At 43.1% G+C, this 24009-nt stretch overlaps 2 protein-coding genes across 2 annotated transcripts in view; one reads left to right on the top strand and one right to left on the bottom strand.

Annotated features, from left to right (window-relative positions):
* The first annotated feature begins 8566 nt into the window (after positions 1–8566).
* Positions 8567–12739, top strand: LOC131491959 (procathepsin L-like). The gene is made up of 8 exons (XM_058695522.1): positions 8567–8752; positions 9060–9195; positions 9487–9609; positions 9712–9858; positions 10039–10263; positions 10969–11131; positions 11773–11890; positions 12366–12739. Exons 2-8 carry the CDS (start codon positions 9070–9072, stop codon positions 12463–12465), a joined length of 1002 nt encoding a protein of 333 aa, XP_058551505.1. The 5' UTR covers positions 8567–8752; positions 9060–9069; the 3' UTR covers positions 12466–12739.
* Positions 12740–16893: 4154 nt separating this feature from the next.
* FBP2 (fructose-bisphosphatase 2) overlaps positions 16894–24009 on the bottom strand; it is a 30845-nt gene continuing 23729 nt past the window's right edge. Inside the window, exons 6-7 of the mRNA XM_058695521.1 lie at positions 20536–20655; positions 16894–17309 (exon numbers count right to left, since the gene is read on the bottom strand). Of these exons, the coding sequence (XP_058551504.1) occupies positions 17115–17309; positions 20536–20655 (315 nt within the window). The 3' untranslated portion in view covers positions 16894–17114. The remainder of the gene's footprint in view (positions 17310–20535; positions 20656–24009) is intronic.

Raw genomic sequence — 24009 nt, 5'->3', positions numbered from 1 at the left:
TAGAGAGAGAGAGAGAGCATAAGTGGGGGAGAGGCACAGAGAAGGAGAGGCAGAATCCCAAGCAGGCTGTCCACATTAGAACAGAGCCCGATGTGGGGCTCGAATTCACGACCTGAGATATCATGATGTGAGATCATGACGTGAGCCAAGATCAGGAGTCAGATGCTTAACTAACTGCGCCACCCAGGCGCCCCTACATCCTGCCTTTTTTCACCTAATGTGTCATAACAGCAAAAATTCAATGTTATTAGAAGCTCTTCAGAAAGTACAGTGTTAATGGCTGCATACACTTACATGTTCCCTACCATGAAACACACATTTTTCCCTATTAGAAATAAAGCTGAGAGGGGTGCCTGAGTGGCTCAGGCAGTTAAGTGTCTAACTTTAGTTTTTGGCTCAGGTCATGATCTCACAGTTCGTGGGTTTGAGCCCAACATTGGGCTCTGGGCTGACAGTGCAGAGCCTGCTTGAGATTCTCTTGTCTCCCTCTCTCTTTGCCCCTCCCCCACTCGCTCTTTATCTTTTCCTCTCAAAAATAAATAAACATGAAAGAAAGAAAGAAAGAAAGAAAGAAAGAAAGAAAGAAAGAAAGAAAGAAAGAAAGAAAGAAAGTTGGGATAACCAAGTTCCTGAACTTTTCTTCTGTATTTTGCATTGGATATGAATTTTTTTTTTTTTTGCTTTGTCACATGACAATTAAAGTCCAAGGAGAGAAGCACTTCTTACTGAGGAGAGAAGCACTTCTTGTATTTATATGGCTCTTTCTCTGGTTTCCTTTTTCCCCAGAATGCATTACTGTATGGATAGACTGTTGACACACCTCATAATGCTTTTAATACAGTTTTTGCTACATATAACAGATTTCATAATAGCACTCTGACCAAAACAGAAAGATGATTCAATCATTCCAACATGAGAAATGAAAATGATTTGTCAGTAATTATAGTTACTGATAGTTTAGAAAACTTTCAGTTTCAAAATGTATTCTTGGTACTACCATGCACATTTTTAGGATTATTTTCAAATCTGGGGAACCTCTATCATGTTGTATTTTTTTCTTATTGAAAGCTGTAGGCTTTTCTGATGAGGAGTTTTTTTATCTAGTGACCTATTTTGAATGTTTCTTGATTGTCAACTCTGGTTAACCAGTCTGTGGGGGTCATCGTCCTTCTCTGTCTGGTTTGAGGGGTTGAGCTCCTCTGCGGGCTCCCCTTGTTGGGGACACGGCCTTACTAGTGCTCTGGGTTCTTCTCTGTGAGAGTCTCCCCTGCCACCTGGCCCAGGTCCCCACTTCCCCAGCCTCCTCACATCCCTGCTCCTGGAGGCCTGCCATCCAGCTGGGGGCCCTGCCCCTCTCCCATTGGGAAAGGACTGGGGGACCTTATCACTGTAAATGGTGAAGATGCCAAGAAAGACTATTCTTTCATGTGGAGAACACTCAGCCCCAGGGCCAACATGCAAAAATGGTTATCTTCTAGAATGTTATGATTTGTGGTGTCATCTGATTGCTTTCTCCTGCTGACACCTAACTTATCCTCCATAGTCGGGACAAAGGTGGACTTCAGGCCCAGTTAGGTTCTCATTCATCATTTTGGCAAGAATGCTGTCCTAAAAATAAGAAATAAAAATTAATTGTACTATTCTGTGTCCTCAAAGAGTGTAGCCTGAAGCTGTTTTCCAATGAAGGTGAGAAGCTGTTTTCTCATCTACTGACTCCTCAACCCTGAGAAGCCCTACTGTGTGCCAGTGGTTCCCATACTTTGGGATTTTCATGAAATAGTAAAATTTCATGAAGAACATAGGGGCTGACACTTTCTTATACAAAGTAAGACTACTTAGAAACTGTTGTCACCAGTCATCACAAAAAATATATATTTTTTAAAGATTTTATTTTTAGGTAATCTCTACATGAGGTTCGAACTTACAACCCTGAGATTAAGAGTCACGTGCTCCACTGGCCGAGCCAAACCAAGCAACCCACTAAAATTTATCTTTCATATGTGAAGACATCATAAAAGAAAGAGTAGATTTCAAAAATCAAAAAGGGTACAGCCTTGGAATATTGGATATTTATTTCAATTAAATAATTAACCTTAAGAAAAAAATCACCCAGTGGTCCTTATTTCTCTACCTCACTAAACTATTGAACACATTGTTGTGGTTTTAAAAAGTTTACTGTATGGTTTGTTCTGTATTGTGTGTAGAAATGCAGGGAAAGCCCACAGGCCCCTTTCCATGTAATATTTCGTGGCCGTGTGGATCCCATCCCCTGACACTATAAAACTCACCCTGTGTTCCACAGGCAGGGCCTCACTTTGGGAAGACTAGTGATTCTGGCTGCTCTTGAAACATGTAACAGATCTCAGTGTTAGGACAAAACCTGGAGTCACACACATGTCAGACCATGGCCCTGTCATGAAACACAAGGGTTGACAGGTCTCTGTTCAAAAAAAGCCCAGGATAAGGAAAGGGAAAGTAGTTTTTAATTCATAAGTGTGCTGACACTTGCCTCCTGAATTTCCCATCCCTGTTCTGCCTCCAGGTTACATAGAAACCTTGATATCTGGGGCACTTGGGTGGCTCAGTCTGTTAATCGTCAGACTTCGGCTCAGGTCATGATCTCGAGGTTGTGAGTTGGAACACGGCCTCGGGCTTTGTGCTGACAGCTCAGAGCCTGGAGCCCATTTGGGATTCTGTGTCTCCCTCTCTCTCTGCCCCTTCCCTGCTCACACTGTCTCTCTTTCAAATATAAGTAAATGTTAAGAAAAAAACTTTTTTAAATAAAAGAAACCTGGGTTCCACGTCTACAATAGCCACATAAATATTTGTTAAAATAGTGATTATGCTGCTTGCTCTTGTTTTCAATCTCCTAAAGACATATATAGTGGAAGACAAAATGATCTTGAGTGAGGACAGCATAGGGTGCACAGCCTTTCGTGAGTTTTTTTGGCAATTCGTAGCACAGTGTCTCTCTCTTTATAAAGCCTGGGTTTATGTTGAAAGCCATGAGCTCAAAAATCTTGTTTTGAAAGTTAAAGACTGAACATGTGACTCTTTTTCCTATCATTTCATTTTAATAATCCTAAGACTTTCCAAGGCAATGCATAGCTCTGGCTGAATGAGGGGCGGGTTGCACACAAGAAAGTCAACAAGAAGTGAACGTTACCCTTTCAACCTTACCACCTGGGAGACTCGGGAGAGCAGGGCGTGCCTAGCTCCCTGGTGCTGTCCTGTGAGTGTGACCAGCCAGCCGGGACCCTGTGCTTCCCCCACCTGTCTAGATCATGAGCTCTGAGCAAGCAGGGGTGCAGCAGGCTGTGCATCTTCCCTAAGGCAGCATATTTCCTGTCTGGCCCCTGCAAACGCTTGCACTCTTTGTAGACTGCTGCAGGGTGCCTGCAGGAGGGGGCAGTGGGGTCACATTTCACCTGTATTCAACCCAAGCCGCCTGCGCCTGGGGCGGGATCTCTTCCTGTGCAGGTGATCCTTAGCAGCACACCCTGACCTTTCTAGTATATCCATTTGGCACAGCCTGAATCTTGTTTGTGCCCGGACTGCCTGGAGCTCACCAAACACTCCAGTATGGAAATCATGGGGCATCAACTGAGGATAATTTCCTTTGCAACAGGAAAACACACAACTCAGGAGGAGGAGACTCAACTGGGAAGGAGTTCACCAGCCAGGAGGCACAGGCTGAGCGCACATGGCTGATGCGGCAAAAATGTCCTAACCCATTAGAGAGACTGTGGCATTTTCTCTGTTTGTCAACCTTCACCCTGTTAGTGGCTGAGTGGGACTAGAAGTTAGTGATTCCACTGCAATGATAGGAATGGCCTAAGGAGAAGCGGTAACCTTAATCCCCCACATTCCAGCAACCCTGTGCATTTCCTTTCATTTTTTGGGAAATGAGTCCCTTTCAGCTTTAACATGACTCCAACACTGCCCTTGGGTATAATTACTGTCCACACTGTCAAGAACTATCATATTCCTTTATTATTCTTAAAATGAATCTGACCTGGAACCATTCATGCAAAATCTAGCCTCTTTCATTCTTCAACAAGTGTCTCCTCGTGGAGAGTGCAAAGGTCCTGGGGTCTTATGGGCAGTCTGTGTTTCCTACTCTTGGTCATTTCAAATATGTGACCTGTACCCCTCCTTGCCAAAGGGTGTGCTGGGAATCTTCCAGAGCCCACCAGCCACACATGAGTGTAAGCATGAGTGTAGGCAAGTGGTTCCCTTCAGAGCAGCCTCCTGCCCCTCTCCCAGTGTTAGGGAGACACCTCTCCTCTCTCCCACTCAATAGGCAAAGGACACTTATTCTTCCCTGCAATGACATTATGGGAGGTTTTCAGACTGGGCCCTAGGATTAGAAAATCTTTTTCTCTCTCTTTAAAGCCTGGCTTTCAGGTCCCTCCTGGACTCAGGAATTCTAATTGGAATGTCAAGTGCTGGACAGTGACCCTTCTTTGCATTCCTGTTGTTAAAATTCTGATTGTCTATGAGACAAGGATGTCCCTGGTTGTAGAGTAGACCTGTCCCTAGAAATGGAACACAAACAGGAAAAGAATACAGACATTTCAGACAGTATCACTCCCCTGTGTCACACATGACACAGGTCTGCAGGCCACTATAGGGCCCCTCTCTGCATCTGATACAGTCTCCCTCAGCCCTGACAACTGTACCCTAAGACCTACTCTAGAAGAAATAACTCAGGGTGGAGGATCTTCTTCTAGGAGAAGAGGGTGACGGTTCCTGCAGGGAGAAGGGAGGTCTCCCCATACACAGTCACAGACACAGGAGGCACTTTCCAGAAATGTTGAGTGGACACAGTGGTAGAGGGTTAGTGACTGTGCCTGGGGTAATGATGTAGGGGCCCAGGGAAGACTGTGGTCCCTTGGTTGCTGTCCCCACACTGCAGCATAAAGTATTAGCCGTTGTCCTCTGCAATTCTCTTTAATGATCTTTATTGATGTCCAGCCTTCAATCCCGGGTCTGGTACAGCCTTGTGTGTTGCCTTGTCTGGAGTTACATCCCCTGAGATCAAACCCTGGCTCCCTGCTCACCAGCTGAGGAAGCTGCCAAGCCCCTCCAAGCTTCAGTTCATTCATCTGTAAGGTACGATAAGGGGTATTATGGCGAACAAAGGCCATCATCCAAAGCAGAGCATTGGTGAGTGAGCCATACATCCCAGTTGTCTACTGGCTTCAAGAAGCCACAAAGACCAGAATTTTGGATGCATTTTTCCCCTTTTTTTGCTTATCTGTACTTTAAAAATTTTTCATAATGACTGTTTTGTTTTTTTAGCAAAAAAAAGGGGGGAGAGGGGGGAAAGAAAAAGAAGAAGAAACAGAAGGAACCAAAGAAAAAAACAGAAAAAACTCCCAGAAGGACAATGGCCAAGGTCCCTCTGAGAGTCCTTGAAAACAGCCACTGCCAAGTTGTTCATAAAAACTCTAATGAGACGAGACAAGCCAGGGTGACAATGCGCTTACTGTCCCATCCCCAGGGGCACAATATAAGGAATGTGTGACATTGTGGTTCATGAGCCAGGTAACTGGTTGGCTAATTGTTCCTCTTGGGAATAAAACAGCCACATACTCTATATTTACAAAAAACCACTGCCTTTTCCATTAGATTACAAATAGGTCAGGACCTAGAGACTGAAATTTTAAGGCAACTGTTCACTCATATTTGTTGGCAAGTTCAGTTTGCCAGGACCAATTGGAGAGTGGATCCACTAGACACCTACAAAGTCATTTTTCACTTGCCTGTTATTTTTCTGAAAACATGCAAGAGAAGAGGGGAAGAACACCAGATTCCCAGATGGATCACCGATGACCAAGGTTCACCAAGACGAGGCCTGGACTCAGCATTGCATTTTGCCAACAGTCTGCCCACAGTTGACCTATTTCAGTGCGTCGTGCACATTTGGGGGCTCCACAAGCAAGGAAATGCTGGGGGGGAAGCCATGATGATGGAAGCTGGTTTGGTTGAGAGTCTCCAAGGTCACCTTAGTCCTTCGTTCTCCATCCAGCCTTGAGCACAGAGCACACCAGAGGCAGCATGTTGGCATGGCTCCAGCTGAGACTTGTGGCCTCATGTCCCTAATCCTCTGTCCACCTCTGCTGGGTCTGGTGACCTCAGGTGTTCGCCCCCTGTCCCACAGCCCTCAAGGGCTTATCATGTGTCCTATTGTATCTGGACTGTCTGATATTCTAAAACTTTCAGTGATATATCTTAAGATATGACACCAACAAGGATGTTTTGATGATAAGAGCCCTCTTAAATTCCAGAACATCATTTAGCATAATAATAGTAGCTACATTCTAGGGATTGTATGCTGACCACCATATCCTCTATAATCCTTAGAAATAGACATTTTTTATTCCCTTTGACAGGTGAGAATATAGACCCTCCAAGGTGAAGTGTCTTGCCAAAGTTACAAGACTGTTGAGAAGCAGGATCAAAATTTGAAACTAAAACTGTTTTGCTTCAAAATCAATGGCCTGAATTAGTAAATATTTATTTACATATCATGTCTCTTGCCTGCCAACCACCATGTTCACCACTCACTTGATATATGATTGGCCTAAAATAAATATTTGTTGAATGAATGAATGCTACCTCCCCTCCAGACCTAGGGAATGGAGGCATAATGGTGGAATGACAGATCATTGTTTTGTTTTGCAGTTCACTGAACTATTAGGGCCAGTTGCCTATGGCTCCAAGGAGTCCAGCCAACTCCATGGTGCCTATAAAAGGGGGGATGCCTTGTTGCATTGCAGAAGTACTTTAGTTCAAAACTTCTATAAGATTTCTTTTTTCTTTATCAGCACTCTGCATGTTAGATTCATTAGCCCTAGCTGTTATAAATCCAAAAAATTCTGAATTAAGTAGAAAACATGAACAAAGAGGCACCTGGGTGGCTCAGTGGGTCGAGCATCCGAGTTCAGCTTAGGTCATGATCTTGCACTTCCTGAGTTTGAGCCCCGTGTCAGGATCTGTGCTGACATCTCAGAGCCTAGAGCCTGCTTCGGATTCTGCGTCTCCCTCTCTCTCTGCTCCTCCCCTGCTCACGCTCTCTCTTAAAAATAAACTTAAAAAAAAAAAAAAGAAAAAAGAAAACATAAACAAAATGATTTTCAAAAGGGAAAAAAACTAACTCTAGCTCAAATGGAAATTCCTTGCCCAAAATATCACTTCCTCTAAAAAATATGGCTAGCTTTGTTTAAGGTCATCCGTGGATTGCTGACAACTTTCTAGAAAGGTTTTTGAATGTTTCTTTTGGCCACTGGGGACAGAAATGCTGAAGCACCAGGGAGCATAAAGGAAATGGTCAGATGGAGGAGGCTGAGGGAAGCGGAAGGCCCAGCGGTGATCCCTCAGGGCTGTGTCAGCATGATGAGAAGGCGGGACCCACATGCCCCAGGCAGAAGGGCCTGTCCCTCCGACCCCACGTCATGGGAGAAAGGACTTGACTTTCTCCCACAGATGAGAGTCATTATTAATTACATTGGAAGTGCAGGATGCATTTCTGCCCCTTTCTCCACCCAACCTCCCACAAATAGAAGCCTCAGGTAATAGTAGCTTGCCCTGATACCAGGAGCTAGTTCAGTCAAATGTATTTTTAATTTCAACATCTCCTGAAAATCCTGGCACATTCCCCAGCTAGTTACGTTTCCAGTTGTGTTTCTTAAATGCTTAGTTACATAAATTAATATTCATATATAAACATATTTTCCTCCATTGAAAATATTCTTACAAACTGCCATGGAAGTCCTGGCATTACATGTAAATTAAAGTAATAACCACCGAAGTAAGTCATTCAAGCAAATTTCTTAAATCTAAAGAAAAACATGTCGGATACTGAGGAACATAATACTCCATAACACAGAGAGTGGGAAAGAAAAAGCAGTTTCTACATTTTGCCTTTCTTTCATTAAGCCAGATTTTTCTGTAAATGACACTTTTCTGTCAGTTCTGAGGAAAGAAGAATCCCTGCCTGGGGGAGGCAGGACAGGAGCCTTACCAAATGCCACGCCTTCCCCGACACCCCTCCCCGTCTGCCCCTTTCCCTGAAAGGACTTGAGCCTTGCCCAGCGCATGCCCCGTGTGGGGCACTATCAGCCCTCTCCAGATTCTTCATAACCCAGGGGCATCCCATCCTGACACAGTGATAACACCTCCCCCTGTGGGCTCTGCATCCTCCGCCAGCCCTCCGGGAGATTTTAACCCAAAACGCTAGAACTAAAGGACAGGAAGGGTGACGCTGAAAACCCACTTGGGGCTCCCTGTGAGGTTCTTTACGTGAACCACCTGCCAACACATAAATTCGTGGTAATTAGTTGATCCGGGTCCCCAGGGAGACGCCGGACCCCTCCACGGGGCTGTCACTGGTCCCCCGGCTCACCTCCCCCGGGGCCACTGAAGCAGGTAGGGCCTCCTCTCTGGGACAATTGATCCAGGCAACTCACTCCCCAGGCGAGCAGAGCTCCAGGGCACAGAAGCCCCGCCCACAGGCTGGCTCAGCCACTCGCAGCCTGAGCAAGGCGAGCAGGGCGGGGCTGGCCGGGCCGAATCCTAGGTCTTAAACGGGCGGCTGCCGGCCCAGTGCAGGGCCTTCTGGACTCCCGGACCTGCACCTGTGACTGAGATTGCTCAGCTGCACCTACCACAGCTGGTCTGCCGCCGCCAAACCCGAGCAGGGGGCCATCTGAGGAACCAGCGAGGCCACCTGCCTTGGGGGTCGGAGGTTCGTGGCTCCCAGGAGGCGCTGTCCCCGGGCCTGACCTCTCCTTATGCGGCAGCCTGAGCCTCCGACGCCGCGCTGCGAGGCCCTCCCCTCCCTGCGCCAAGATCCAAATCCCTTGCCAGTGGGAGGCGGGTCTCAGGGAGGGGAGCAGGGCAGCAGGCCCCCAGCACATCCCACATCCTCAGCCTTCCTTCCCAGCCCTATGCAAACGCTTGGGAGGATAAATTCAATTCCACCTTAGTGGCTCTAACATCTCAGAAGAAAGGAGGATGGCTTGGTCTAATTAGAAACTCATTTCCCTTTCTAGGTTTTGAAACATGCATCCTTCTCTCTTCCTGGCTGCCCTTTGCTTGGGAATAGCCTCAGCTGCTCCGCAACTCAACCAGAGCTTAGATGAACTATGGTCCCAGTGGAAGGCAACACACAGGAAGCTATATGGCATGGTTGGTAACATTTAAACTGCACAGAGGGACCCCCGCAGAGAACAGTCTGTGCTGGTGGGAGTTCATAGCAGGGAGTAGCTTCTTGAGGCCGCTCTTACCAAGGCAGTAAGCGGGGCACCTTGACTGTACGTGGGCATATGTCCTGCTGTGTGGTTGCTGGAGTACAGCTCGCGGAAGCATCAGGCCATCCTTGGCTGTGGTTTCTCCTCCTCTCTGTGAGCACACCCGCTTGGTGCAGGTGAGTTGGTTTTAAATAGAAATAAAGATGATGAATTATATGTTTGTCTCCAGGATGAAGAAGGATGGAGGAAAGAGGTGTGGGAGAAGAATATGAAAATGATCAGACAGCACAATTGGGAACACAACCAAGGGAAACACAGCTTCACGGTGGCAATGAATGGCTTTGGTGACATGGTGAGTGTGGCATGGATTGCTGACTTTTTGTGCTTCCTCTCCCCAATACTTTACCAAAAAAATCTCATGCTTGTCAAACATTGTATTCCCTTTTCCTTGAAGACCAATGAAGAATTCAAGCAGGTGATGAATGGCCTTCAAATGCAGAAGCACAAGAAGGGGAAAGTGTTCCAAGCACCTCTCTTTGCTAAGATCCCTTCATCTGTGGACTGGAGAGAGAAAGGCTATGTAACTCCTGTGAAGGATCAGGTGGGACAATGTTCAGCAGGTCCCTCTCAAGAGTAAAGGCTAAAGGAATCAGTGTCCTTGCTATGGTAGACTGAGAAACAATGTGCAGTTCGCCATGTTTTAAGAGTTTTCAAATCTGTGGGCTGTTGTCAAATCTTGATATTTGTTTTGTAGACTGAGAGCTTTATGATTTGTTTTCAGGGTCCATGTGGTTCTTGTTGGGCTTTTAGTGCAACTGGTGCTCTTGAAGGACAGATGTTCCGGAAAACTGGCAAACTTGTTTCACTGAGTGAGCAGAACCTGGTGGACTGCTCTCAGCCTCAAGGCAATGAGGGTTGCAATGGTGGCCTAATGAATAATGCCTTCCAGTATGTTAAGGACAACGGAGGCCTGGACTCAGAGGAATCCTATCCATATCATGCACAGGTGAGTGGAGCTCTTTACCTGTCATTCCAGTTCTGTTTTTTAGAGTTAAATACATTTGAAGAAAACAGATACCACATTTAATATGTGCATTTTATTTTTAACGTTTATTTATTTTTGAGAGAGAGAGAGAGAGAGAGAGAGAGAGAGAGTGGAGGAGGGGCAGAGAGAGAAGGAGACACAGAATCTGAAGCAGGCTCCAGGCTCTGAGCTCTCAGCACAGAACCCAATGCGGGGCTCGAACTCATGAATCATGAGGTCATGACCCGAGCTGAAGTCAGACGCTTTAACTGCTTAACCGACTAAGCCACCCAGGCATCGCTTAATATGAATATGCACATTTTAAATTGTAGACTCTAGATCTGCAAACTGTCAGATCTGTCATTAAACTGTATCGGCCGGGCACATTTCTCTGCTTAGATCGTTACCATATAGCTGTTCCTATTTCTATGTTTGTGGTGATATACATACCATTCTATATATATTGCAAATTTCTCCAGAGCAACAAAATTCTTATGACAGGTAGACTGAGAGTGTCTCATTAAATACACACCAGCGAATATTTCCATTTCAAAACAACCAATAGCATTTAAACTCCTGGGATGTGTTAACAAACCTGACTTGGAAATCTTTTACCTGTAAGCTGTCTTGAAGTCATGTTCCCAGTGGATGGTAGTAATTAAGTCTTTTCCCCTTCACCTTTGAAAGGATGAATCCTGCAAATACAAGCCCCAGGATTCTGCTGCCAATGACACTGGCTTCTTTGACATCCCTCAGCAGGAGAAGGCCCTCATGGTGGCTGTAGCAACCAAGGGTCCCATCTCTGTTGGTATAGATGCAAGCCATTTTACCTTCCAGTTCTATCATGAAGGTAAGCTCTGTCTATGTAGAAATTTAGGCAGAAAAATGGGGAAACCACCATAAGGTACAGCAAGATTGACTCTTTGTTATGTAGAAGTCGATGTAGAATTTTGGAGGGTGTAGATTTAACATCATTCTGTACATGTAATTTTTGTGCCTGTTGTTTGTTTGACATGACTTGAACCACATCCCCACAATTTTAAGTACGCCATAAATATATTTAAATGGCTATATAGTTCAATTGGCATACTTTAATTTATTTTCTTCTAATTGTTAGACCATGAAACATTCCAAAGAATTTTACCACTGTTGTTGAGATTGGACAGAATCCCTTGGCTCAAGTAATTTAGTGTTCTGTGCTGTTTCCTTAAGCTGACATCCTAAAAGTCAAATCACAAGGTTTCAATGAGTGCTCTTTTAAGCCTCTTGACAGGTTTGTTTTATGCTTCTTGCCAAATTGTCTTTCTGCTGGTACTAGATGAGAGCCTCAATCCCTAGCCTAGCTCAGAAAAGATCTGCTTCTAACTCTTATCTGGTGTTATGTCATTTCGCTGAAGGTTGAAATGCCTCCCTTACTCTGGTTGATAGGCTGGGCTGCTATCACATGTCACATGGGAATCCTCACCCTAGCATTGAGTTTCACTTTTCCAGGCATTTATTATGATCCAGACTGCAGCAGTGAAGACCTGGACCATGGTGTTCTGGTGATTGGCTATGGCACTGAAATAGGACAGTCGATAAACAATACATATTGGATTGTCAAGAACAGGTATAAGAAGCCAAAAATACTTATCTTTAAAATTGAAAAGGGAATCCTTTCCGAAATCAGTGTTTGGAGGCATGTTCTCAAACCCTTGAGCACACTTCTGAAATCACAGAAGTCTTTACCCTACGTAGGGGAAACACAGACATATTCATTTCATGACAACATGAAGACACTGTCTCAAGCTTGCTAAGGTAGTGCTATAGTTTTGGTACCACTGCATTTCTAAATTGGAAATTTTTCCTTATTTCAGAAACACATCTGATCCCAAGTGCTTTGGGGTCTCTCATTTTGCAGTCTGTGAAAGGTCTGGGGATAGAATTCTGTGCTGGGTTAGAATCCAATCATGAACAAGAATGGCCTCTCCTGATTCTTCCTGAATCTGCCGTAGCCTCTGGTACACTGCTCAGTATTGGGTATTGTTGTTCATAAAGATAAATGTGTTTGTTTGTAATAAATGGCAAACCCTGTCTTCTTTCAGCTGGGGTGCAAATTGGGGCATAGATGGCTACATAAAGATGGCCAAAGACCGGAAAAACCACTGTGGAATCGCCACCATGGCCAGCTTTCCTGTTGTATGAGATGATCTCTATAGAAGGCCTTGATTGGGAACAGAATACTACGAAGAAGAATTTTATCTTACAACTGACCACACCTTATTGTGTGGAGCAAAACACTTGGAGCTCAAACTTGTGATTTGATTCTGTGACATTTTATACCAGTAAAATGTTACTTCTTTAAATACTGCTTTGAACAGCTTTGTGTGATTGATTTGTCTAATAACTTCTGAATGTTTATATTTTGTACTGATGTATAAAGTTTTACCTTTTAAAATAAAACCATTTCAAAGTAGAAGTGGGGTCAGTTTTCAATATATTAACTTTCTGTAGAATCAGGCTGTTAAATAACAAAAACTCAACCAAGTAAATTATAAAGAGCTAATTGGTTCAATGAAGGATTTATGGTTCATGAAGGATTCATGAAGGATTTATGAATCAGGCAGCTTCTCATCTATCTAGCAAGTAGAAGACAGCTCCAAGAGCTACAGAAAAAGAAAGGTTTGTAAAGGTAGAGGGAACAGAAAAAAGGAAATTATTAGCAAAGAATCTTATTTTAGGCAAGATCACTTTCCTAAGAAGAGAAAGAGTCTGTTGATGTATTTCCTAGTGCTGACCAGGACATTCCCATTATTACTGGTTAAAGGTTATATTTCAGTGGGAAGGGAGTTGAAACTGCAGTTAGGTTACATACTGAGTCTTCATTTGCTGATTTGCTTCATTTACCTAAGTGCTACCACATTGGGCCTGTAGCTCAAAAGACCTAACAATGTGCCCATGGTCCACTAGGAGAATGCTGGGTGGGGTCTGGCTCTTGTAGTTGTAAATAGGCACATGTCATCTCAGCTGCCCTTTGGCTGTGTCTGTCCCAACCCTTGAATGGAGCAAATAGGAAATACTTTTGAGGGCAGGAGGCAAAACTAGTGGAAGATGAGGGTTATTTAGGAATTGTGTCTGCACAGAGATGTGTTCAGTGCTGACTTCCAGCCTCCAGTGATCAGGATGTTCTCTTGCTGGAAACTTTCTCAGGGGAGAACACCTTTCTCAGGGAAATTTTACGACCTGCTTCTGGAAAGGGGATGTCAGAGAGCCCTTCCTGCATCTATCTGCTGATTCTCCAGTGCCTTCATCTCAAAATAACCAATATGCCACTGTGGCTTATTTTGGAGTAGCGTGTCCTGAACCCCTACATCCTTATTGGGTCATTTGAAAGTCTTAGGAGCAAAACTGAGGTCTCCAAGGGAAGAAGGAATTCGGCCTCAAGACTGTGGCATAGGGTGTGTGTCTGTGTGTCTGTGTGTGTGTCTGTGTGTGTCAGGGCAGGAAGGCTTGAATCCTATTGGTTGTGTTTCTCTGGAGAACTCAGACTGGTACACAGACCCATCTTATAGACCCACCCACCATGTCCTACTTTCCTGCATATCTTTCTCATGCCTTTTCCCCTTCTTTGCAAATAATAATAATAATGATAGAAGATGGTTAGATTTCATTACAGGAAGTGAATACAGAGAGTAAAGATGGTGTTGTCATCAGGTTAGGTGGAGCAAAAGGGCTTAGCATGGTGCCAATATATTTATTTCTTTCCACATTTGTCTATTGTGATGTCCCTTGAACTAGGGAAGGGATTTATTTCCATGTTCATAAAAGCTGGAGCAGGTTTCTAAGTAATTCGCAACTTTCTCAAACCACTGAAGAGCTTTCCACAGTCAACCGTCTCCCTACTGCTGGACACTTCGATCCTTCCCATCTTTTTGCTCTTACAGACAATATGTAACTTTAGAAAGGCTCATCTAGGTTTTCCTGCTGACCCGCAGGTCAGAGGGCCTGCTTATCTAAACTTCTCAACGTCCACAGAGCTGCCACATTGTCGTCCTGTGGCCGTCCTGTGATCTGTCTCTCCAGCAGGCAGAAGAGGGCCATGTCCCAGCACCTGAGGACATCTGAAAGGATCAGTCACTGCTGTTTATTGTGCATCTGCTAAGTGAGAACAGATGGGCCATGTTCTTCTCATTTCCTGATCCTTAGGGAGTCTCACCATCTTCCCACTAGTTTATAGACTATTTGTATTTTTCTCTTCACAAACTGCAGTTTTATATCCTTAGTTTATCTCTCTGGGGGGGTGGTTTATCTTTTTTCTCTTAATATGTATGATCCTTAATGTGCCTTTTATTACCTGTCACAAACATTTTCTCCTGCACTTTGGAGTGACTTAACTTTGTGTGGGGGATGTTGTTAAATCGCATCTCTTTCCTTTATACATTTTTCTTGCTGTCTTTTGGTCCCATTTAGGGTCATAAATATATCCCTTTCATACTTCCGTTTTTTATGTTTAATTCTGGAATCCGTCTGTAATATGTTTTGCAAATCCACTTCTATTTTTTTCCCAGACGACTAGCTAATTATCCACCATTCTCTTCCCACTGATTTGAAACAGCATGCCTTCTTCTTATTTTTAAAAAACATCTATTAAAATAATCATATGGCTTTTCTCCTTGTGTTAATGGCTCTGCCTTCCAGTTGCTGAAGCCCATTTGCCCAGAGTACAATGCAAACCAGTGAATAGTCCCACCTTCCCCAAGTGGGGCCAGACCCATAAAGAGTACTTTGGGAAATGCTAGAGAATGGAAAGCAAACCAAGGGGCGCCTGGGTGGCTGAGTTGGTTAAGTGTCCAATGTTGGCACAGGTTATGATCTCATGGCTCATGGGTTCGAGCCCCACATTGGGCTCTGTGCTGACAGCTCAGAACCTGGAGTCTGCTTCAGATTCTGTCTCCAACTCTCTCTGCCCCTTCCTCTCTCTCTCTCTTTCTCTCTCAAAAATAAACATTATTATTATTATTTTTTTTAGAAAATGGAAAGAACACCTGGATTCCCCCTGAGACAGGCCCAAACATTTAACCTGGGAAGGCAATCAGGAGAGAATGAGAAACCAAGAAGAAAGGGATCCTCAGATCACTTAGACCAGAGATCCCACCAATAATTCTTCTGTCCCCTGCCTATGGAAGGACAGTCACTCAGGCACCATTCCACCAATTCCCTCGAATCTTTGATATGTGGCCTCTGAGAATGGAGTGGGGGAGTCCTAAGCTCTTCCCAGCTCCTTGTTTCAGGATTTCACTTACAGGGACCCACGGTCTCAGCCTGAAGAAGGAGGCGTATGAATGGTGCATGGATCTTCTGAGCGTCCGCCACACTTATCAAAGCAACACACACCATGACCGAAGGTGCTGTCTCTCACCTCTGTTTCCAGCAAAACCTTCTCCTCATGGCTGTGCAGTCTTTAGACCAGGTGCTGTACGCTCACCAAATCAAAGTGTTCCTAAGAGATTTTGAAGTGAAGACTTCAGTTGGGATCTTTGAGATATACATTTCAGATGAAGTCTATAATAAAGTAGCCTATTGGTTAAAATCAGAATGTTTCTTAAAAAAAAAAATTGATGTGTCCTTTGGAGAGGCTGAAAGTATTTCAATTACATATTAAAATTTTGCCGCTATTGTTACTGCTGCCAAGCCATATTTAGCTGAGGAACAACGCTGAGTCCTGAATTATACACATGCTGACATCTGCATTGGGTTGTATGAACCACCCACCCAAAGCCACAGTGAGAAAGGAGAGCCTCGCTTCTGCCCATGGCTCCTCCTAGTCCCCACCTCCCCACCACCATTGCCTAATGCATTACTTTAGTGGATTTTCTAATGTTGAGTCACTCTTGAATCCCTGGGTTAAGCCTGATGTTGTCCTGATGCATCTTTGTTTTAAGTACTTCTGGATTTGATTTGTCAATATTTCATTAAGGATTTTTGTCCTCTGGGTCCATATACATATATAGTAATTCTTGTGAAAACAAGCTGAGGTTCCTGATGTATATGCCACCCCAATTGCAATGCTGACATAATTTTGAAAAATGATTGATATTTAACTATGCACTCTGGTCAGGCCCTAGGATAAATTAAAATCTTCTCCCCAAAATGAAAATTCAAAGTTAAGGGGTTGAGAAAAGTAGGTATTAATTTTTAAATCTTAACTCTGTTTCATATGTGGCTTAGTCAACAGGTGACCACACCTTTCTGTTCAAACAATTATTGGGCATCCAAATCATCACTCCCGAAAAAGGCTCAATCTGAAGCTTCAGAATTTAATAGCCATAAGATTTCTAACTCAAAACTTATCCAAAGTAAGACAAAAGCTCTTCCGTAACTGCCAGCCATTTAAGTACATGTAAATATACATTTAAATATAGAATATATATTAAATACGTTTATCTCTTTCACAAGAAAGGAAATGAATCACTACAGGATAATACATTAGGTTCAAATTATAAGCCAACCAAGACAAATTCTTAGCTAATCTCTGGACTTTTTGCCACAAGTCGGTAGTTGCCAATTCCCTGGCTGGCAGACTTAGAACTATATCTCTACTAGCTGCCGCCCATGAAAGAAGACAAATCAAAGTTGTTCTTTTCACATGTGGGTTTTTATTTTGAGCCCTTTACACTGAGCACAGAACCGCCTCTAGGGTCTGGATCTGTGACAAGCTGTTCACTGCTGTTCTGGATGTGACTCAGGAGCTTTGCCTTTTGTTACTCGTCACCATTGTTTTCACTTATCGTTTATTTAGGGCCCTTAATAGAAGGGACAAGGCAAAGAGAAGACAGCTTGCAGGGTCAAACCCACTACCTGCCTGCCTGGCTTTTCTGTACACAGGTGAGGTATTCCTGTACATCGTCCGGGGACCCTAGAATGAGGGGAACTCGTTGGTGAATGGACTCCGGCTTCACATCCAGAACAGGCTGGGTGCCTGTGGTCGCCATGCCTCCCGCCTGCTCTATGATGTAGGACACGGGATTGCACTCGTACAGGAGCCGGAGCTGTGGAGAAACAGAGTCAGGTGGACAAGCTTGGCAAGCTGCCAAAAGTCCTATGACACACCCCTAAAGCTCAGTGAAGGAATTACAACTGCTGAACTTCTGTCTCATTAGCATGAGCACACTGGGCACCCCAGCAGAGTGGGCTTCCTGAAGTCAGGGCCCTCCAGAAGGCTGGGTGCATCAGACGTTGTTCATCATCACATCTTTGGGGCACTGCTGGTCAGTATCTACCCATCTTGTGACCTTTGTGTTCATAGGAGACCTGCCTCCTTGTCTGGAAGTATGAGATCTAGATACTAGTTTCTTACAGTTTGGCAATGAGGCAAATTGACGCTGAGGCCTGGTCAGGAGCCTCTCTGTACGTGAGGCCTTATGACTAGGAAGGAGTCCAGCTTGGGTGGGATGGGAGGTCACCTGGAGAATACTAGGTAGCCTCTCAGGATAACCTCAGTGTCTGAGATCATATGGAGGAATTCCACATCTCAAGCATCAACTTGACGAGGTAGGTTGCTAGTATTTAAATGGTCTTTTCTCTTAGCCCCCGAGACTGAATTAACTTCTACTGCTTGCACTCCAATAGCACATCCCTCTTCATATATTTGTCACACTGAGCTCTGTTTAGTAACTGCCTTCCTCCTTATATGCTTCCCCTTGAAGGCAGCAACAGAGTCTGTCTTGGTTGGTCATTGTGATATCTCCGTTCCCAGGACTTGCTGACACAAGGAAGTGTCCAAACAAGGCTACTGCATCCGTTACCCAAGGGTTCCCAGTGGAGGGCCACAGGGGGCGGGGTAAGGAGAGTAAAGTCAGCCTTTGTCCTGCTTGCCAAGTTGTGCGTGTGGACCCAGGGCTGAGACTGTCCTGAGGAAGGGCTGCCTTTTCTAAGAGGCACTAAGGGAACTAGCAGGTGTCTGCCCTGCATCCAGTGAGTACTTAAAAAGTTGAAATGAAATGGGCTGGACCGAATGCTTTTGGGATCTATTTCTGTGATTATGTTGTGATTCCCTCCTCCTCACCACCCCCACCCCCACCAGACACACACACACATATCACATTAGATCCAGGGGGATGGTCCAGCTGCATGTTCTACCTCAATATCGTACCACCTTCTCCTTCCTTCCCCAATAGGTACAAAATTTGCATTTAAAAGAAAACCAGTTCATTTCTGTAATCAGCTTACAAAGTGGTTGGCCCAGCTCTCTGCAGCTTTTTCTTTTCTATTCTTTTCTTCAAATCGATTCTGAAGATCATTTGAAACTACCTTGAGAAGCAGTCATATTCTGTGCTGGTTTTTGAATTATTATTATTTCACAGTGAGGAGCAAAACATCTCTGGTCTAGGTTGGAGAGCCGGACATTCAGGAGACAGTAAGTTAAGATTCCAGAGGGCATTTACTGCCATTTTGGTAAAACAGTGTATGCTGCCCTCTCCCTAGACCTCTAGCTCTCAGAGTTGTGGGCATCCTAGCAGAGTGCAAAGAAGCCCCAGTGGGTGTGGACACACTTGGATTGGCTAGTTTTGTCTCTGATCATCCACAGGAGGGACACTGGAAGCCAATCAGTCCTAGGTCAGCTTATAGACCTCAGCCCCTTCTTCCCTTGCCTGGGAATTTGGGATGTCAGCAATAAAGTCTCAGACTGTAACCAAGTAGCCTTTGTTTGTACCATGTTGATTCAGATACTTTAAAAAAACAACATAGGATTCTCGCATAAAGTTTGTCCAAGGCTGCCCTTCACCTTAAGTTTCCCTTAGAGTAAATCCATCTTAAGACACAATTCTCAGGTTTTCAGAGTTTGGCCTGCTGTCCTCATGATCTACTTTATTCTGCAGTTAAAATCTAAATGGATAAAAAGAGACAAGCACACATAGGAGGAAAGGTGTACACAACCACCCCACCCCCAAAATACACACCAGTGTGGTCACAGAGACCACAAAAGCTAAAACACTGAGTTCAGGAACCAATGGTATTTTCAATAGGGATGATGGTTATGGTGTTATGAATATAGATCTATATATGGAATTATATGTACTTACAGAAATGTCTAGGTCATTATATGTGGATATTTTCTGACTTATTTTAAATCATTTTATTTTGTTTTACTTGTATTTAAATCCAAATTAGTTAACATATAGTGTAATAATGATTTCAGTAGAATTTGGTGAATCATCACTTTTAAGTCATTTTAACAATTATTAATAATTAGCCTAATGTTTTCTGTGTTGAACTGAGTAGGCAGCAAGAGTGGTTGTATTTAAGCATTTCCTCATTTTCTGGATCTCATTCAATCCTCCAGGCCAGCACCTCTCATGCAGACTTATCTGTGATTCTTACTCCCAACGGTTATAACATACATGAACTAAACACTCGCATGAAGAGAAATTCTGATACACCAATCTGCATATTAAAAATCTTCCTTCTGGTCCCATGTGCTCTGAGATTTCTTACCATGGCTTTGAATCCGGCATTCCAATAATTCAAATTGCACACCCTGGGAGACATATATACATGTGGCTAATTGTTGCTGTGCCCCAAGAATACAGTAGATCTGTGTTTTGATGTGTCTACTTACCTATGATTTCTGTGATTGGCTAAAAAACAGACACGTTTCTATGGGAGGGTCTATTCAAGACAGATGCACTTGGATCATAAGATTCCCACCTAATAATACAAGTATTTTGGGGTTTGTGTCATAAACTAGCAGTAAGATCTTCCAGGAGCTACCTTTGTAGAAATATTGAATAAGTTCTGATCAGTTTTTATTCTAGAGTTTGGGAACTCTCTAGGGGCTTCATGGGTAGACTTCAGGTCATCTGTGAACCCCCTAAAAACGTATGTAGTGTGTATGTTTATGTGCATTTTTTTTCTGGAATGTGAGTCCATACTCTTCATTAGATCTTTAAAGGATCCTTAATCTAGAATCAGGTGGTGCTGAAGCTACAGGTCAGGCACAATATGTAGAAAGTGGTAGATGAACACAGCTGACTCGGTGAGTTACAGGCATGAGGAAAAGGGGAAGTGAAGGCCAGTGAAAATTGCCAACAACGACAATTTTTGTCTCTCCCACAGCCTCAAATTCATTAATGGGAAATAGCCTTCATTTCTCTTCCACATGCCCACTCACAAGTGGACGCGAAAAGGACAGAGCAGTAACTAAAAAGCAGACATGAAGAGAAAGGGAACTCCAACTGGCTTACTGACCAGAGCCAGTGGACAAAAGAGAATTACCTTGCCCTTAGGACTTTTCTGGTTCGCTGGGTATAGGAAGATCCCTCCATACACCAGGGTGCGGTGCACATCAGCCACCATGGAGCCCACGTATCTGGCCCCATAGGGAGCACTGCCATCCTAAAAGGCAGAGAGAGGAGATAAGATGCTCATCTGAATTAGATACTCCATTACCAAAGTATCCTGGGTTAGGAAGTTTGCAACGCATGGGAAATTAACTATTAAAGGCTTCTAAGGAAAGAGGGAGACCCCAAAAGCATTTAGGCTTGGATTAGACAGCAAGAGAAATTCACCCAACAAAACAAATTGGAATGCAATAAAAACAGGCACTGTAGGTGATTCCAAACCCTGAGGATGAGATGCAATGCAAAATCTGCAATATGCTCTCCTAGGTAACAACATGAGTAGCCATGTTCAGAAATCTTGTATAAATTCAGCTCAATAAATAATTTTCAGGGGCACCTGGGCAGCTCAGTCAGTTAAGTGTCCAAATCCTGATTTTGGCTCAAGTCATTATCTCACGGTTTATGAGACTGAGCCCCATGCTAACATGGGGCCTGCTTGGGATTTTCTCTCTCTCTCTCTCTCCCTCTCTCTCTCTCTCAAAATAAATAAATAAACACTAAAACAATTTTTTTTCAGCATCTTCTTTATGCCAGGCACCAGGCTGGGCCCCGAGGAGGCCAAAATTGGGAAGACAGTCCCAAGGAAATCACCAACTAAAGGGGGAGACTAGCATACATAAATGAGTAAAAATAAATGAATTTACAATTCAATGGTAAGAAGATGAATAATCCAATGTTACAAAAAACCGAAAAGCTTACCTTATACCATATGACAAATTAACTCAAAGTTGATAGATGACCTAAACATAAGAGCTAAGACTCTAAAACTCTTAGAAAATATCAAGACTTTTTGGGGAAGAAACTCGAAAGAAATGATATTAAAATTATCTGCCAAAGTAAACCTGAACATTTATGAAAATGAAGAACAAGAGAAACATATGTATCTCTACCAAATCTAAGAACATATAGTGAACTAACAATGTTTACATATTTAAAGAAGAAATGCAAACACCAAACAGTAGATCAGAATAGAGCATGGTCCTGGGCCTAAAGATAGACAAGAAATTCATTTATGGTTAACATGACCTTCCAATCAACATGGAAGAGCACTATATAGAGAGCAGCACTGGGCTAGCTGCTTAGAAAACAGGTGTGTAAGACTCCTACCCTCATTCTTGACAACCAAATTACTTCAAGATGGAGATAGACTTAAAAGGAGAAACTCACAAATAATTTAGAATAAGGCTGTCCAATGAAATTCTTTGTGATGATGAAAATGCTTTTTATCACCATGTTCAACTGTTCAACATGGCAGCCCCTGACCACATGTGGCTGTTGAGCTCTGGCAATGAGACTAGTATAGATGAAAATGGAATTTTACATGTTATTTAATGGTAATTAATTTAAATTTAAATAGCGACATGTGGGTAGTAGCTATGTATTGGACAGCACAGAAAAAGGAAACATGAATACATTAATTTATAATTTGGTACACAAAATCTATTAGATATAACAAAAAATAAATATATAGAAAAGACCCTGAATAGCCAAAGCAATCTTGAAAAAGAAAACCAAAGCAGGAGGTATCACAATCCCAGACTTCAAGCTATACTGCAAAGCTGTAACCATCAAGAAAGTATGGTACTGGCACAAGAACAGACACTCAGATCAATGGAACAGAACAGAGAACCCAAAAATGGACCCACAAATGTGTGGCCAACTAATCTTTGACAAAGCAGGAAAGAATATCCAACAGAATAAAGACAGTCTTTTCAGCAAATGGTGCTGGGAAAACTGGACCGCGACATGCAGAAGAATGAACCTGGACCACTTTGTTACACCATACACAAAAATAAACTCAAAATGGATGAAAGACCTAAATGTAAGACAGGAAGCCATCAAAATCCTCGAGGAGAAAGCAGGCAAAAACCTCTTTGATCTTGGCCGCAGCAACTTCTTACTCAACACATCTCCGGAGGCAAGGGAAACAAAAGCAAAATGAACTACTGGGACCTCATCAAAATAAAAAGCTTCTGCACAATGAAGGAAACAATCAGCAAAACTAAAAGGCAACTGACAGAATGGGAGAAGATATTTGCAGATGACATATCAGATAAAGGGTTAGTATCCAAAATCTATAAAGAACTTATCAAACTCAACACCCAAAAAACAAATATTATTTGTTTTTGTGAACAGTGAAGAAATGGGCAAAAGACATGAATAGACATTTCTCCAAAGAAGACATCCAGATGGCCAACTGACACATGAAAAAATGCTCCACATCACTCATCATCAGGGAAATACAAATCAAAACCACAATGAGATGCCACCTTACACCTGTCAGAATGGCTAACATTAACAACTCAGGCAACAACAGATATTGGTGAGGATGCGGAGAAGGAGGATCTCTTTTGCATTGTTGGTGGCAATGCAAGCTGGTGCAGCCACTCTGGAAAATAGTATGGACGTTCCTCAAAAAACTAAAAATAGAACCACCCTACAACCCAGAATTGCACTACCAGGCATTTATCCACGGGATACAGGTGTGCTGTTTCAAAGGGACACATGCACCCCCCCATGTTTATAACAGCACTATCAACAATAGCCAAAGTATGGAAAGAGCCCAAATGTTCACCGACGGATGAATGGATAAAGAAGATGTGGTATATATATACAATGGAGTATTACTCAGCAATCAAAAAGAATGAAATCTTGCCATTTGCAACTATGTGGATGGAAGTGGAGGGTATTATGCTAAGTGAAATTAGTCAGAGAAGGACAAATATCATATGACTTCACTCATATGAGGACTTTAAGAGACAAAACAGATGAACCTAAGGGAAGGGAAGCAAAAATAATATAAAAACAGAGAGGGGTACAAAATGTAAGAGACTCATAAATATGGAGAACAAACTCAGGGTTACTGGAGGGATTGTGGGAGGGGGGATGGGCTAAATGGGTAAGGGGCACTAAGGAATCTACTCCTGAAATCATTGTTTCACTATATGATAACTAATTTGGATGTAAATTTTTAAAAATAAAAAATCAATAAATAAAAATAAATAAATATAACATGAAATTGTAAGCATCTCTATAGGATCAAAAGTTGAAAGTCCCGATATATTCCTAATATGAATAACACACAAAGGCTATTTTCCTTCATTTACTAAGAACTTATACAAAGCAACAAGAAAAAGATAAATAATACTAATTAAATATTTGAAAAGATAGAAATAGGCAATTTACCAAGACAAAAGTAGATGCTTAATAAATACAAGCAAACATGTATGACATAAATCATAATTAATTACACACTAGTCAAGCCACAAGGTTCATTGTTTACCATCAGATGGACAGAAATTTTTAAAGATTCACCATATCTAGCACCATCAGGGATGCAGGGAAACGG

The sequence above is a fragment of the Neofelis nebulosa genome, chromosome 12 (genome assembly GCF_028018385.1).
Source record: "Neofelis nebulosa isolate mNeoNeb1 chromosome 12, mNeoNeb1.pri, whole genome shotgun sequence".
NCBI lineage: Eukaryota > Metazoa > Chordata > Mammalia > Carnivora > Felidae > Neofelis > Neofelis nebulosa.
This window is presented reverse-complemented; position numbering and strand designations above follow the sequence as displayed.